Source organism: Chiloscyllium punctatum, chromosome 5 (genome assembly GCF_047496795.1).
Source record: "Chiloscyllium punctatum isolate Juve2018m chromosome 5, sChiPun1.3, whole genome shotgun sequence".
Classification (NCBI taxonomy): Eukaryota; Metazoa; Chordata; class Chondrichthyes; order Orectolobiformes; family Hemiscylliidae; genus Chiloscyllium; species Chiloscyllium punctatum.
The window spans coordinates 116,960,704-116,978,496 of NC_092743.1; the positions used below are offsets into that span (position 1 = coordinate 116,960,704).

Genomic DNA, 17,793 nt, shown 5'->3' on the forward strand with positions numbered 1-17,793 from the left:
TTTCCCCTAGGTGGAATCCTGGCAGACAATCAATAATTCATGGTTGTCCTGGGATAACTGGAGTTCCAAAGTAATTGTCTTTGTGGTTTTAATAGAGTAAAACCTGAAAATTATCAGTTTATTCAGCATTTGTTTTTTTTTTATTTTCTCTTAAACAGGACGAAGAAAGTGAAGAGGAACCAAAGCTTAAATATGAAAGACTAGCTAATGGAGTGACCGATATTCTGCAAAAAGATGCTGCAAGTTGTATGACTGTGCATGACAAGGTAGTTTCTTTGTTCCAGCAATTTTAAAGTATAATTTTTATTAAAATAATTTGCCTAGCACATTTTAAAGGGCATCAAGGCATGCTACACAAATTTTAAAGCTGTTTAAAAACTATAGTTGAATAATTTAAGATCATCAATGTAACCAATCCATCTCATTACAATTCACATCAAGCCGTGATGGTTATGTTTGGATGAATATATGGCTTTCACGCAATTCAATGTTCTGTCTCTATTCAGAAATTTCTTCCCATATTTCTAGAAGCTACTTTCCTTTCTGAAGCATCACATTTTCACAAAGCATCAGTCTTTACTAGATGACTAATCGTCATGGCACCTGGTGCAGTCAAGCAGGCTTGTGCAGTGGAATAGTCATACCTAGTTATGTCTGCACACCTGATGTTTTATTAACCAGTATTGATTTTCTTTACCCGGGGGACTTTCTTCTTCCTGAAAAAAAGCAACCTTGCAGGGGCGAAAGACATTGCCGGCCTGAATTTGTAATGAGCCTCTTCTTCCTTTTTCCTCTTTAATGCAGGTTCATGTTATAAGTGCCTGAATTTAATTTTCAGTTTAGCAATTCCCATCTTGATAAATCCTTTTTAAACCTGAAGTTAATGGAAGGTTATTTTTTAGGTGGTGCTGGTTGACTGACATGCTTGGTAGTGCCTGTAAATATGAGCATTTCATTACAGCCTCCAATCAAGCATGCTTAGATGCACAGACAGACTGTAATTTGAGTTGCCCTAGAATTTGGTTAATGCGTTGAACTTAAATGTATCGATTCTCAGTTTGCTATTCCTTTTCTTTAAGAAAATAGTTGAGAATGCTTAAAACATTGCTTTGTGTTTTTAAAATCTTTGATGTTTGGTTTTGTATTTTTTCCCAATCATTCCCAGAACTTTACATTTATTTTGCACAGCTGTAATTCAGTCCTTGTTAAATAATGCTTCCTTGTAATTGCCGTGCATCTGAGTCTTCCTCCTAGTGTAAAGCTACACTTTTTTAATTAGCTGCCACAGTTCATCAACGATTGTGCACAATCTGCCATAATTTGTTGTCAGTATATGAGGCTTCCTTGTGACTCATTTTGACAGGCAACCAGTACTTGCACAATCACAATACCTCATTTTGTAAAGATGTCACTGACGTGAAGAGAAAATGTTCCTTTTTTTAAAAAAGACAGGTTAACACTGCTTCAGTACTTAGGAAAATAATGCAGTAATTATGCTACAACAGAACTTTTTATTTTTATTCAAATGTTGCGTATAAAGAAAATTATAGTTACATGCTGGGAGCATACTTCTGGGAGCATTGTGTTTGTAAGGCAGCAAAATTATTCTCTGAAAGTAGCATGAGCCACCCACCAAAAAAATTGCTTTGATTTTACTGTGGCATGTGAAGTTCTTCAGCTCGGTACACAAATGTCTCGAAGGTTTTAGAATTTAACAGCAAGCTAAAATGTAAATAGATTTTTTTATTCTGACGATTTGCTTTTAAGTGTACTGCAGGGCAGCGAATTTTCATTCATCATCTGTTTTCTCGTTTTTGTCAGAAATAATTTTGAATATAATAACAAATACCTTCGCTGCTTCCAAGTGCTTTGATCAGTGCTGACTTGAATGTACATGCTGGAATTGAGAGATGATCTCTGCTCCATAATCCAGCTGTTTCTGCAGATGAGTTGAGGATTAAGGACTTTTTATGGATTCTTTTTATTTCATAGAGTCATTTCAGGAAGAAATAGTTTTGCAATGCTCTGGCACTGCCAGTGTGTGAATCTACTGCAACTCTACTATGGCATAAATTTGGCACCACAACAAGGAAAATTATCATACATGCAGGCTTTACACCTACACACGTTCTGAGAAACTGCTGATTGGGAATAACCTTAGAATGCAGCAGCAGTTTTACCATGCTTATGTTCAATTGTCAGTGCAAAGTTGGGAGAACCATCATTGGCAGTGTTGTAGTATAAAGAGGATGTCAATATCTCCTTGTTGGAGAGAAAACATGTATTGACACTTATATTCCCCTGACTATATACGTTGCATGACGTGGATGATCGGTTACATGTCATTCTCTTACTACAACAGAGTGTAGAAGTTTGATTTCTATGTGAATTGTTTTGGAATAGCAGCAAAGGTATCTTGAAGTATTTTGTGTTGAGCAAAGTAAATGTTTCCCACCTATTGAGGTGAATAAGTACTGCATGTAGGGTAAATAAATTTTGCATATTGCTGTTTTATTTCAGTTTTTGGCGCTGGGAACACATCATGGTAAAGTCTATTTACTGGACGTGCAGGGAAATATGACACAACGATTTGACATTGTAAGTATAATGTGAAATAGTTACATAAACTGTGATTTGATTCACTTCTCCATTTAATTTGAACTATTACACCTAACAATTAGATCCTTTGTCACCTCCCTATTATTCACCCCTCGCCTCACCTAGGTAATTTGAGAATCAACCTTGTAAATTTTCTCTGTTCCCTTTCCAGTGTGTCTATATGGCAACAGAACCACACACAGTCATCTAAGCATGATCTAATCACAGTTCTTTTCAGTGTTATCCACTTAGCAAATCAAGCAAAGCTTTATTTATTTTGTTTTATGACCTTGCTAACCTACAGTATAACTTTTATGAATTGGTACACTTCTGTGCTCAGATTCCTTGCTTTCTCCACCCATCTAAGTTTGTGTTTTTCAAGTAATAATTGTTCTCCCTGTTCTACCTACTACTATGTACTACCTTACATTTAAGTGTGTTGAACTTTATTTATTAATTATTTATCAATTCCGCAAGTTATTAATATCCTCTTGTGACTTGCTGTATGATGACTCCAGAGTATTGACTACCTTCCCCCAATTTAACGTCATCCACAAATTCAGAAATGGTCTTTGATTCAGAAGTTAAAACTGTTATGCAATTTGTAAACAGTTGTGGTATCAATATTGATCCTTGTGGAAGACCACTTCCAATCACTACCACTCTGAATAACTACTTGTAACTTACTGACATCTTTCTATCATGAAGCTTGCTCGCAAGCCATTCTGCTTTTTATCCCTGACATTGCGTGAGATGTTATTCATGAACAAAATGTAGGGTATGTTATTAAAAACCAAAAAAACTACAGATGCTGTAAATCAGAAACAAAAATAGAAATTGCTGGAAAAACTCAGCAGGTCTGGCAGCTTCTGTGGAGAGAAATCAGAGTTAATGTTTCAGATCCAGTGATCCTTCCTCAGAATCTGAAGAAGGATCACTAGACCCTAATTTCTCTCCAAAGATGTTGCCTGAGCTGTTGAGCTTTTCCAGCAATTTCTGTTTTTGTTTGTGCAGGGCACCTTATCATGTTTTACACAATGTATTGGTGACAATTGCTTTCTTAGTTCCCTTTCCCAGAAAGGTGAAGGTTTTTATATTATATCCCATTTTACATCAGTGATTCTTTAGAACAGTCCTCGAGTAAGGTTTTTATCAGAGAGCATCAGATAAAGTTTTACATTACAACTTGCATTTATATAGATCTTTTAAAGTAATAAACATCCCAAGATACTTTATAGGAGCATAATGGCAAAATAATTGATGTTGAGCCACATAAGGAGTTATTTGACTAGCTGACCAAAGAGATTTGGTCGAAGAGGTTTTAACCAGCATGTTTAAAATGAAAGAGATCTAGAAAGATTCAAGTTTTTGAAATAAAAGTCAAATGTAGACTCTTTAAGCTGAAGGCATGATTGGCCTTGAGAGTGATTAAAATCAGGTATGGCTCTCTGATTAAACTTATGGAGTTAGGGTTCTAGTTGGGATCATAAAGCTGAAGAAGTTGAAACTTGGAAGGGTGAGGCCAAGGACTGATTTGAAAAGCTGGATGATAATCTTAAAATTGAACTGTTGCTTGACTGAGAGTCAATGTAGATAAATGAGCGGTTAGCGATTTTTCGAAAAGATTTGTAGCTCAGGTTGATGATAAGTATGTAAGTTAGCTCGCTGAGCTTGAAGGTTTGTTTTCAGATGTTTCATCACTATACTAGGTAACATCATCAGTGAAAGTCTCTGGTGAAGCGCTGGTGGTATGTCCCACCTCTCTGTTTATAGGGCTTGGGTGATGTTATTTCCAGTTCTTTTTTCAAGGGAAAATAGATAGGATCTAAATTGATGTGTTTATTGATGGAGTTCTGCTTAGAATGCCATGTGTCAAAGAATTCTCATGCGTGTCTTTGTTTCTCCTGCCCTAGGATGTGTGTTGTCCCAGTCAAAGTGATGTCCTCCTTTGTCTAAATGTATAGAAACTACTGATAGTGGGTCATGTCTTTTGGTGGCCAGTTGGTGTTCATTTATCCTGGTGGCAAGTTTCCTGCTAGTTTGTCCGATGTAGTGTTTTTACAGTTCTTGCATGGTATCTTGTAAATGACGTTAATTTTGCTGGTGGTATCTAATGGATCCTTTAGGTCCATTTGTCACTGTTTAAATGTGTTGGTGGGTTTGTGGGCTACCATGATGCCAAAGGGCCTGAGTAGGTCTGGAAGTCATTTCTGATATGCCTTTGATGTAGGGTAATGTGGCTGTAGTTTTTGGTTGCATTGTGTCTGCTGTTTGGATTTGTTTCTGAGGAATCAGTAGATTGTGATTATTGGGTACCTGCTTTTCTAGAAAACATTGTACAGGTTTTTTTTCTGCTTTTTGTAGTTCTTGAGTGTTGCAGTGTGATGTAGCTCGTTGAAATAATGTCTTTATGCAGCTCCGACACAATGTAACCATAGACTATAGCCACATTCCCTTACATCAAAGACATATCAGAAATGACTTCCACATACATGAATGGCACAGTGGGGGCGTATTGAGCCTGTAACCCAGGCGCTGGTGGATCGAAACCATCCTCTGTGATACGCTGCGTGCTCTGTTGCGGTGTGGCGGTGTTCCCTGGTAACGCTACTCCAATTTGCACTGTGCTTTCTGATCTTCTTTCCCAGCGCAGAACGGTAGGTCAGTGGTTAGTACTGCTGCCTCACAGTGCCAGGGACCCGGGTTCGATTCCAGCCTCTGGCGACTTTCTGTGTGGACTCTACACATTCTCCCGGTGTCTGTGTGGGTTTCCTCCGGGTGCTCAGGTTTCCTCCCACAGTCCAAAGATGTGCAGGTTAGGTGAACTGGCCATGCTAAATTGTCCAGAGTGTTCAGGGATGTATAGGTTAGGTGCATTAGTCAGGGGAAATGTAAAGTGATAGGGTAGGGGAAAGGGTCTGGGTGGGATACACTTCGGAGGGTCAGTGTGGACATTTTGGGCCAAATGGCCTGTTACCACACTGTAGAAATTCAATGATTCTATGAATACCAACTGGCCACCAAAGGTCACAATCCATGATCACTAGATTCTATATGTACAGACAAAGAAGGCTACCACTTTGACTGGGACAACACATCCTAGGATAGACGAAACAAAGACACACATAAGATTTCTTAGAGGTGTGGTATAGATTAGAGTGGTGCTGGAAAAGCACAGCAGGTCAGGCAGCATCCGAGGAGCAGGAAAATCTATGTTACAGGCAAAAGCCCTTCTTCTGGAATGAAGGCAGGGAGTCTCCGGGTTGGAGAGATAAATGGGAGGGGGGGAGGTGGGGCTGGGGAGAAGGTAGCAAAAAGTACAATAGGTGAATGGAGGTAGGGATGAAGGTAATAGGTTAGAAAAGAGAGTGGAGCGGATAGATGGGAAGGAAGATTGGCAGGTAGGACAGGTCGTGAGGATGGTGCTGAGCTGGAAGATTGGAACTGGGGGTAAGGTGGGGGGAGGGGAAATGAGGAAACTGGTGAAGTCCACATTGATGCCTGGGGTTGAAGTGTTCCGAGGCGGAAGATGAGGCGTTCTTCCTCCAGGCGTCGGTTGGTGAGGGAGTGGCGGTGGAGGAGGCCCAGGACTGACATGTCCTCGACAAGTGGGAGGGAGAGATGAAATGTTCGGCCACGGGGCAGTGAGGTTGATTGGTGCGGGTGTCCCAGAGATATTCCCTGAAGCGCTCTGCGAGAAGGCGTCCAGTCTCCCCAACATTGAGGAGACCGCATCAGGAGCAACGGATACAATAAAAGACATTGGTGGATGTGCCTGTGAAACATTGATGGATGTGGAAGGCTCCTTTGGGGCCTTGGATGGAGGTGAGGGGAGAGGTGTGGGCACAGGTTTTGCAATTCCTGCAGTGGCAGGGTAAGGTGCCAAGACTGGAAGGTGGGTTGTAGGGGGGTGTGGACCTGACCATGTAGTCACGGAGGGAATGGTCTTTGCGGAAAGTGGAAAGGGATGGGGAGGGAAATATATCCTTGGTAGTGGGGTCTGTTTGGAGTTGATGGAAATGTTGGTAGATAATGTGGTTTATGCAAAGGTTGGTAGGGTGGAAGGTGAGGACCAGGGGGGTTCTGTCCTTGTTGCGAGGGGTGGGGTTTGAGAGCGGAGGTGCGGGACATGGATGAGATACGCAGGAGGGCATCTTCAACCACATAGGAAGGGAAATTGTGGTCTTTAAAAAAGGAATCCACCTGGTGTGTTCTGTGGTGGAACTGGTCCTCCTGGGAGCAGATACGGCGGAGGCGGAGGAATTGGGAATACGGGATGGCATTTTTGCAGGAGTTAGTGTGGGAAGAGGTGTAATCCAGGTAGCTGTGGGAGTCAGTGGGTTTGTAAAAGATGTCAGTGTCAAGTTGGTCATCATTAATGGAGATGGAGAGGTCCAGGAAGGGGAGGGAGGTGTCAGAGATGATCCAGGTAAATTTAAGGTTGGGATGGAATGTGTTAGTGAAGTTGATGAACTGCTCAACCTCCTCGTGGGAGCACGAGGTGGCGCCGATGCAGTCATCAATGTAGCGGAGGAAGAGGTGGGGAGTGTTGCCAGTGTAATTACGGAAGATCGACTGTTCTACATAGCTGACAAAGAGACGGGCATAACTGGGGTCCATGCGGGTGCCCATGGCTACCCCTTTGGTCTGGAGGAAATGGGAGGATTCGAAGGAGAAATTGTTAAGGGTGAGGACCAGTTCGGCCAAACAAATGAGAGTGTCAGTGGAAGGGTACTGTTGGGGACATCAGGAGAGGAAGAAATGGAGGGCTTGGAGGCCCCGGTCATGACAGATGGAGGTGTAGAGGGATTGGATGTCCATGGTGAAGATGAAACGTTGGGGGGCCAGGGAAACAGAAGTCTTGGAGGAGGTGGAGGGCGTGGGTGGTATCTCGAACATATGTGGGGAGTTCCTGGACTGGGGGGGGATAGGACAGTATCGAGGTAGGTTCACGTGAGTTCGGTGGGGCAGAAGCAGGTTGAGACAATGGGTTGGTTGGGGTGGTCAGGCTTGTGGAATTTGGGAAGGAGGTACAATTGGGCGGTGCGGGGTTCCCGGGCTATGAGGTTGGAAGCTGTGGATGGGAGATCTCCTGACGTGATGAGGTTCTGTATGGTCTGGGAGATGTTGGTTTGATGATGGGAAGTGGGGCCATGGTCGAGGGGGTGGTAGGAGGAAGTGTCTTTGAGTTGACGTTTGGCTGTCGCAGCTGAACCATTTCTTAGAGGCGTGGCATTCTAACCAGAACTCCATCAATAAACACATCGATTTAGATCCTATCTACCATTCCTTGGGGGGAAATAATAAACTGGAAATGACATCACCCACCTTAAGAAACCAAGACCTATAAATAGAGAGGTGGGACATATCACCAGCACTTCACCAGAGACTCTCACTGATGATATTACTTAGTATTGTAAACATCTGAAAACAAACTACAAGCTGAGCGAGCTAACTTACATACTTATAAACGAGCAGTATTTGGTGCAAGTTAGCTGACATGGGCAGCAAGCATTAGGATGGCCTCAACTTTAGGGTAGAAGGTATCAGCCTAAGTTGGAATGATCAAGTCTAAAGACAACTAAAACATGAGTGAGGGTTACAACGGTAAATAAATTAGAGTCATAGCGATGTACAGCATGGAAACAGACCCTTCCGTCCAATTCGTCCATGCTGACCAGATTTCCCAACCCAATCTAGTCCCACCTGCCAACAAATGGCCCATATCCCTCCAAACCCTTCCTATTCATATACCCATCCAAATGCCTCTTAAATGTTGCAATTGTACCAGCCTCTACCACATCCTCTGGTAGCTCATTCCATATACGTACCACCCTCTGCGTGAAGAAGTTGCCCCTCAGGTCTCTTTTATATCTTTCCCCTCTCACCCTAAACCTATGCTGTCTAGTTCTGGACTCCCCGATCCCAGGGAAAAGACTTTGCCTATTTACCCTATCCATGCCCCTCATAATTTTATAAACCTCAATAAGGTCACCCCTCAGCCTCCGACGCTCCAGGGAAAACAATCCCAGCCTGTTCAGCCTCTCCCTGTAGCTCAGATCCTCCAACCCTGGCAACTTCCTTGTAAATCTTTTCTGAACCCTTTCAAGTTTCACAATATCCTTCCGATTGGAAGGAGACCAGAATTGCATGCAATATTCCAACAGTGGCCTAACCAATGTCCTGTACAGCTGCAACATGACCTCCCAACTCCTGTACTCAATACTCTGACCAATAAAGGAAAGCATACCAAACGCCTTCTTCACTATCCTATCTACCTGTGACTCCACTTTCAAGGAACTATGAACCTGCACTCCAAGGTCTCTTTGTTCAGCAACACTCCCTCAGACCTTACCATTCATTGTATAAGTCCTGCTAAGATTTGCTTTCCCAAAATGCAGCACCTTGCATTTATCTGAATTAAAATCATCTGACACTCCTCAGCCCATTGGCCCATCTGGTCCAGATCCTGTTGTAATCTGAGACGACCCTTTTCACTGTCCACTACACCTCCAATTTTGGTGTTATCTGCAAACTTACTAACTGTACCTCTTATGCTCGCATCCAAATCATTTATGTAAATGACAAAAAGTAGAGGGCCCAGCACCGATCCTTGTGGCACTCCATTGGTCACAGGCCTCCAGTCTGACAACCAACCCTCCACCACCACCCTCTGTCTTCTACCTTTGAGCCAGTTCTGTATTCAAATGTCTAGTTCTCCCTGTATTCCATGAGATCTAACCTTGCTAATCAGTCTCCCATGGGGAACCTTGTTGAATGCCTTACTAAAGTCCATATAGATCACTAGGTAAAAACAATGACTGCAGATGCTGGAAACCAGATTCTGGATTAATGGTGCTGGAAGTGCACAGCAGTTCAGGCAGCATCCGAGGAGCAGTAAAATCAACGTTTCGGGCAAAAGCCCTTCATCAGGTATAAAGGCAGTGAGCCTGAAGCGTGGAGAAATAAGCTAGAAGAAGGTGGGAGTGGGGAGAAAGTAGCATAGGCTACAATAGGTCAGAGGGGAGGGGATGAAGGTGATAGGTTGGGGGCGAGGGAAGTGTGGAGTGGTTAGGTGGAAAAGAAGATAGGAAGGTAGGACAAGTCATGGGGACAGTGCTGAGCTGGAAGTTTGGAACTAGGGTGAAGTGGGGGAAGGGGAAATGAGGGAACTGTTGAAGTCCACATTGATGCCCTGGGGTTGAAGTGTTCCGAGACGGAAGATGAGGCATTCTTCCTCTAGGCGTCTGGTGGTGAGGGAGCGGCGGTGAAGGAGGCCCAGGACCTCCATGTCCTCCAACATATCTCGTCCACATCCCACATCCCGCACCTCCGCCCTCAGAACCCACCCCTCCAACCGTAACAAGGGCAGAACGCTCCTGGTGCTCACCTTCCACCCTACCAACCTTCACATAAACCAAATTATCCGCCGACATTTCTGCCACCTCCAAAAAGATCCCACCACTGGGGATATATTTCCTTCCCCATCCCTTTCCGCCTTCCGCAAAGACTGGTCCCTCCATGACTACCTGGTCAGGTCCACGCCCCCCTACAACCCACCCTCCCATCCTAGCACCTTCCCCTGCCACCGCAGGAACTGTAAAACCTGCGCCCACACCTCCTCCCTCACCTCCATCCAAGGCCCTAAAGGGGCCTTCCACATCCATCAAAGTTACCTGCACATCCACTAATATCATTTATTGTATCCGTTGCTCCCAATGCGGTCTCCTGTACATTGGGGAGACTGGACGCCTCGTAGCAGAGCGCTTTAGGGAACATCTCCAGGACACCCGCACCATTTAATCATACCGTTCTGTGGCCTAACATTTCAACTCCCCCTCCCACTCTGCCGAGGACATGGAGGTCCTGGGCCTCCTTCACCGCCGCTCCCTCACCACCAGACGCCTGGAGAAAGAATGCCTCATTTTCCACCTCGGAACACTTCAACCCCAGGGCATCAATGTGGACTTCAACAGTTCCCTCATTTCCTCTTCCCCCACTTCACCCTAGTTCCAAACTTCCAGCTCAGCACTGTCCCCATGATTTGTCCTACCTGCCTATCTTCTTTTCCACCTATCCACTCCATCCTCTCCCCACCCCCAACCTATCACCTTCATCCCCTCCCCCACTCACTTATTGTACTCTATGCTACTTTCTCCCCACCCCCACCCTCCTCTAGCTTATCTCTCCACGCTTCAGGCTCTCTGCCCTTATTCCTGATGAAGGGCTTTTCCCGAAACGTTGATTTTACTGCTCCTTGGATGCTGCCTGAACTGGTGTGCTCTTCCAGCACCACTAATCCAGAATCCATATAGATCACATCTACTGCTCTGCCCTCATCAATCTTCTTTGTTACTTCTTCAAAAAACTCAATCAAGTTTGTGAGACATGATTTCCCACACACAAAGCCATGTTGACTATCCCGAATCAGTCCTTGCCTTTCCAAATACATATACATCCTGACCCTCAGGATTCCCTCCAACAACTTGCCCACCACCGAGGTCAGACTCACTGGTCTATCGTTCCCTGGCTTGTCTTTACCGCCCTTCTTAAAAAGTGGCACCACGTTTGCCAACCTCCAGTCTTCCGGCACCTCACCTGTGACTATTGATACAAATATCTCAGCAAGAGGCCCAGCAATCACTCCTCTTGCTTCCCACAGAGTTCTCGGGTACACCTGATCAGGTCCTGGGGATTTATCCACCTTTAACCATTTCAAGACATCCAGCATTTACTCCTCTGTAATCTGGACATTTTGCAAGATGTCACCATCTACTTCCCTACAGTCTATATCTTCCGTATCCTCTTCCACAGTAAATACTGATGCAAAATATTCATTTAGTATCTCCCCCATTTTTTGTGGCTCACACAAAGACCACCTTGCTGATTTTGAGGGGCCCTATTCTCTCCCTAGTTACCCTTTTGTCCTTAATTTATTTGTAAAAACCCTTTGGATTCTCCTTAATTCTATTTGCCAAAACTATCTCATGTCCCTGTTTTGCCCTCCTGATTTTCCTCTTAAGTATGCTCCTACTTTCTTTCTCCTCTTCTAAGGATTCACTCGATGTATCCTGTCTCTACCTGACATATGGTTCCTTCTTTTTCTTAACCAAACCCTCAATTTTTTTAGTCATTCAGCATTCCCTTTCATCCTGACAGGAATATACTTTCTCTGGATTCTTGTTAGCTCAGTTCTGAAGGCTTCCCATTTTCCAGCCATCCTTTACCTGTGAACATCTGCCTCCAATCAGCTTTCGAAAGTTCTTGCCCAATACCGTCAAAATTGGACAACTCCAATTTAAACTTCAACTTTTAGATCTGGTCTATCCTTTTCCATCACTATTTTAAAACAAATAGAATTATGGTCGTTGACCCCAAAGTGCTCCCCCATTGACACCTCAGTCACGCGCCCTGCCTTGTTTCCCAAGAGTAGGTCAAGTTTTGCACCTTCTCTAGTCGGTACTTCCACATACTGAATCAGAACATTGTCTTGTACGCACTTAACAAATTCCTCTCCATCTAAACCTTTAACAATATGGCAGTCCCAGTCGATGTTTGGAAAGTTAAAATCCCCTACCATAACTACCCTATTATTCTTACAGATAGCTGCAATCTCCTTCCAAGTTTGTTTCAAGAACAGTCAGTCATCTTACTGTGTTGGAATTGGCAACCTGTCTTCGGATCAGCCCTGATTGAAAGTCTGAGCAGACTCGATGGGCTGAACGGCCTAATTCTGCCTCTATTCCTTGTAGATTAAAGTTTATAAACTGTCTGGTTCAGCCTCAGACAGCTACTAGGATGAATCAAGGAGTGGGTTGCAGCAAATTCCAAAGATAATGATTTAATCTTCGGAATATTTATTTGGGGGAAATTTTTGTTCATCAGGTCGAAAAGCAAACTGATAATTTAGAGAAAATTAATGGTCAAGAGAGGCGTAAATGAGGTTTATAATGTATAAAGGAAAACTGGTGCCAAGGTTTCAGATGATGCCACCAAAGGATATTATATAGATATGGTTAAAGGAGGGGTATTCCCAGGAATACCAATGAAAGCATTGTGAGAGTAAGAAGAGAAACTATTGCAGATGATTCCCTGGCTATGATGGGTACAAATTAATCCAGGCAAGTGCATTTCCACCAAGTGAATGATAATGGAGTGGGTTGGAAATAGAATTCCATGATCAACCACTTCACACGCTCATACAGCAAGAAGAGGGATAGTTTACCTTAGTCATATTTGATTAGGAAGCAGTTTGGAAATTTAGCAAGTGTTCCTTGTTAATGTAAAACAAAATAAGAAATAAGAGAAATAATTAGTTTTGAAGAATAATTGTGATGATGTGTGATTTTATCATTGAATGGTTACAGCATAAAAGGAGGCCATTCTGCCTGTAATGCCTGGAACAGTTCTTTGCAAAAAGCAATTCAACTAGTCTTGACACCATAAGAGTTTTTTTTTCTGTCGTCAAGTTCTAATCCGATTATGATCCTAGACCAGACCATAAATTTATGTTATGATCTGGGTATGGTCCAGTAAGTTTTATTTTTGAAGTAGATGAACTGTGAGATTCAGGGGACTTACAAAAAAAGATGAAGCCACAAGATTTCATGGTTTTGAACAAACAATAAATTTTGCTAGACAACATTAGAACAATAATAAAATCTACAACAAGAGTACAGCTTATTTTCAAAACAAGGGAATTAACAAGGGATAAATATGAGTAATAGATTGTGATTGAGCACCCTACAATATAGACACCAGATATCAAATTCAGCGAAGACTAATCCCATGGATTTCTCAGCAATACAACCCAGATATTAATGACTTCGGTCAGAAAATCTCATTTAAATTCACAGGACCGGCTCGATGATACTAGCTGTTGGAGAAGAGCTAGAGTAATGTTTGTGAGTAAGTACTAAGTGTTGTATTGGACTCTTTCAATTTTACTGTTCTTTCCCCAAAACATTTTCTTAAAAGCCAGTCTGCCATGGATTGCCTCAGTGATTGCTCCCGTTCTTATCAATCACAGGCCTTTGCTGGATCTATGCTCCAATGGACTTCAAAGCTGCACTCATTACTCATTCACAGATATAACTACATCTGTACTCTAACAGCTCGCCTCATCAAGCTAGTTCTGACCCTGGGCCTTTGCGCAAGCTCCAATCTTGCTTCGTTTCACCAAGCAAATACTATTTGTGAACTTTTCAAATGCTGCTCTCTTAGCTGCTGTAAAGTGCTGGTCCTCACTGACCTCCTTCCAAGTCCTCCAGTTCTTGACTGTTCCACCAATGGGAGCAGATTCCCCCCATATAATATGTGATCACCCCTCATGATTTCAAATACCTTTATCAAATCTGCTCCTTAAAAAAAAGACCCAGCTGCTCCAATTTATCAATGTAAAAGTATACTTTCATCCTTGGAACCATTCTCTTCATTCTCTAAGTTCCCTCGAAAACCTTTACATTCTTTCAAAAGTATGGTACCCAGAATTCGTCACAATACTCCAATTTGAGTCCAACCCTGTGTTTTATAAAAGGCTATCTTAACCTCCTATCTTTTGTACTCCACGGCTCTGCTTGTAAAGCCCAGGATCTTATATGGCTTATCAACCACTTGTTGAACTGTCCTGCCACCTTCAATGATTTCTGCACGTCTTTTGTTCCAGCACCTACTTCTGTTTTGAATCCTTTTATTTTCAATTCCTCTCTTATAGAGGTTTATAAAATCATCAGGGGCATGGATGGGATAAATAGACAAAGTCTTTCCCTGGGGTGGCGGAGTCCAGAACTAGAGGGCATAAGTTTAGGGTGAGAGGGGCAAGATATAAGAGAGACCTAAGGGGCAACGTTTTCACAAAGAAGGTGGTATGTGTATGGAATGAGCTGCCAGAGGAAGTGGTGGAGGCTGGTACAATTGCAACATATAAAAAGCATCTGGATTGGTATATGAATAGGAAAGGTTTGGAGGGATATAGGCTGGGTGCTGGCAAGTGGAACTAGATTGGTATGGGATATCTGGTCAGCATGGACGAGTTGGACCGGAGGGTCTGTTTCCGTACAGTACATCTCTATGACTCTATGACTCTCACTGTTCATACCAAACTGTATCACTTCACACTTTTCTTCATTAAAGTTGCTCTGCTATGAGCTTGCCTGTGCTGTCAATCTGTCTTTGACAGCCTGAAGTCCATCTCAAGCTCTTCACAGTACTTCTAAGTTTGGTGCCATCTGCAAAATTTTGGAATTGTACCCTTGACACCCTAAGGCTATGTCCTTGATATATATGAAGCAAAATAATGGTTCTAGTGTTGAACCTTAGAGAAAGCCACCATATTTCATTCCCTCTCCCAAAAACAAAACAATTGCTTACTGTTACACAACTGCTGTCACCCAGCTAACACGATTACTGGTCCTTTTATTCCATGAAATTCAACTTTGCTGATGAGCCTGACGCATACGCTTTATCAAATCGGGCCAGCATAGTCGCTCAGTAGTTACCACTGTTGCCTCATAACGCCAGGGACCTGGGTTCAATTCTATCCTCAGGTACCTGCCTGTGTAGGATTGGCACATTCTGCTTGTGGTGTGTGGGTTTCCTCTGGGGGCACTGGTTTCCTCCCACAGTTCAAAAATGTGCAGGCTAGGTAGATTAGCCATGGGAAATGCAGGGTCAGGATAGGGGGAATGGGTCTTGGTGAGATGCTCTTCGGAGGGTTGAATGGCCGGCTTCCACACTGTAAGGATTCTGTGATTTTAAGTGCTTTGGAAGTCCACGCGCACGCATCAACCCTGTCTAAGACCTCATCAAAAAATTTAATTTGGTTCAACATGATCTGCCTTTAACAAATGAATACCAATTTTCCTTAATTAATCCATACTTGTCCAAATGGCTGTAAATTTTGCCCTGAGTCTCAAATCTAAAAGATTTCTCCTCACTGGGGTTGACTTGACAGTCTTTAGTTGCTGATTTTATTCTCAGATTATTTCGAACAAGGGTGAATCATTTGTAATTGTCCAGTCCCTGTACTGATGAACAACTGGACATCTTACTTGACATCTTTTACTTGACATCTTTGGATTTATTTTTTCAACCCTGGTGATTTTCCTTTCAACTGTAAATAGCAACAATAAATTTGCCAGCCTTTCTTAGTTCTTGGCAAAAGTGAGGACTGCCGATGCTGGAGATCAGAGTCAAGATTGGAGTGGTGCTGGAAAAGCACAGCAGGTCAGGTAGCATCCAAGGAGCAGGAAAATTGACGTTTCTGGCAAAAGCCCTTTCTTAGTTTTTGCCCAATTTTATTTTATGTAGCAACTTAACTAGCTCCTTTCTCATTATGACTTTAGCAACATTGTTTTTGGTAAAGATGGATGAAAAGTAGTAATTGAGTACATCAGCCATGCTGTCGACTTCCTTGCATAGGCTGTCATTTTGATTTGTATGTCTCAGTGATAAGGTGAATGCTAATAAAAAAAAATGAAGCAAGTTAGAAGAGAAAGTAGAGAAAGATCCACATTCAAATTTAGGACATGAGGGGATCCTGAGAGCAAGTTCGGTCTGATAGGTTTGGGAATAGTGTCTCTCATTTAACCAGTTTGTTTAGCAAGCATGTAGTATGAAGTGCCTGGCTGTCTTAGAATTTGGCAACTTTTCCATGAATATTCCTAGAAAGAACGAACTTGCACTCATATAGCACCCCTCACAACCTCTCAAAAGTGTTTCACAGCCAATGTTGTATCTTTGCAGCGTAGAAAATTTGGCGACTGATTTATATGCATCAATGTCCTGTCAACAAGTGACGTCACTTATCAGATCACATGTATTAACGTTTGGTTGAGGTTATAAATATTGGCCTGGACACTGAGAAAGCTCAATTAATGCTACGAAGGAATATTTTATGTCCATTGGAGTAGGCAAATCTCAGGTTAACATTTAATTTGTCAGAAATACAGTTTTTGAATAAGGATACAAAATTGCCTGAAGGTAAACATTAATATATTATGAAGCTAATTGGTGGGGAGTTCTCACGGTATCAAATGAACTGTTATTCTCTCAACTATAAACACCTAAAACAGATATACGAATCACTTACCCCATTTATAGGAGCTTGCTGTTGGCGGATTCTGTTTGTTCTGCAACAGCGATTGCACATCAAAACTATTTCTGGCTGAAAATGCCCTGAGATTCTGAAATAATACCATAGTTACTATTATTTGCATTTCTTTCATGTTAAAAGTATTTTTAATATCTAGTTAAGTAATCTGACAAATGAATTTAAATAGATATAGTTACTTTTTTAAAATCCAATTATATCTCGGTTGCAGCTTTCATATAATAGGCCCATGCATATCTCTTTGAAGGCATTCATCAGGTGGCACCCAAAAACTTGTCAGAAGCTACTGCACTATAGGATGCCACTATTTATTTCTCTGACTTTGTCATTGGGAGTTGAGAGAAGAAATAGAGCATTGTTCATACAGTCATTCATTCGCCTTCCAGTTACTGTATGCTACAAGAAAAAAAAATACACACTTCAAAAGCAGATTTTCCATGGGGATGCAACATTTGCAAAAGAATCAATTACCTATTTGTTAGCAAGGCAGGCTTTACAAATGACCCATTAGCTGATTGATTACTCTGACTTCTGTTGGATATCCATGTGGTGCAAGCTGACGTGATGGATGTTGAGGGAGATAGCTTTGCCAAAAGGTATGATTATAAAAGGCCCTTCTAATAACTAGGAATGTTCCAAATTGAAAAGCTGAGAAAATGTATGCTTTAAGATATTTCTTTTGTATTTTCTTGCTTAGGTTTAGGGGTTTGACTGTCAACTCTACTGTAATGAATTCTGGGCTAGCTATATTTTTTGCAACAACATGATTTGTCTTTTCTCACATCAACTTTATACCAGTGAAAGGGTATCTTGTGTATCTCCTACTGGGAGAAGCAGATATGATGTATATTAAATTTGTATATATTTGTATCCCCATAGCATTGCATGATACTGTCTTATAAGAGTGGATATATTCTAGGGAGCAAAAGTGATATTTGGTGATTGTGCACATTGTACATTGGCCTCTAGATACCTCACCTCATGGGTTTGCAAAAACTGTCGGAAAAGAATCTGCACCAATATTCCACCCGAGAAAATGCCAGTCTTGTAAGCATCGACCCATGTGTCAAGAGCTTTGACTCATT

At 42.3% G+C, this 17,793-nt stretch overlaps 1 protein-coding gene across 1 annotated transcript in view; it reads left to right on the forward strand.

Annotated features, from left to right (window-relative positions):
• The window catches only part of vps41 (VPS41 subunit of HOPS complex), a 177,063-nt gene that overhangs the window by 29,755 nt on the left and 129,515 nt on the right, over positions 1-17,793 (forward strand). The window contains exons 3-4 of the mRNA XM_072571173.1: positions 159-266; positions 2,521-2,598. Of these exons, the coding sequence (XP_072427274.1) occupies positions 159-266; positions 2,521-2,598 (186 nt within the window). The remainder of the gene's footprint in view (positions 1-158; positions 267-2,520; positions 2,599-17,793) is intronic.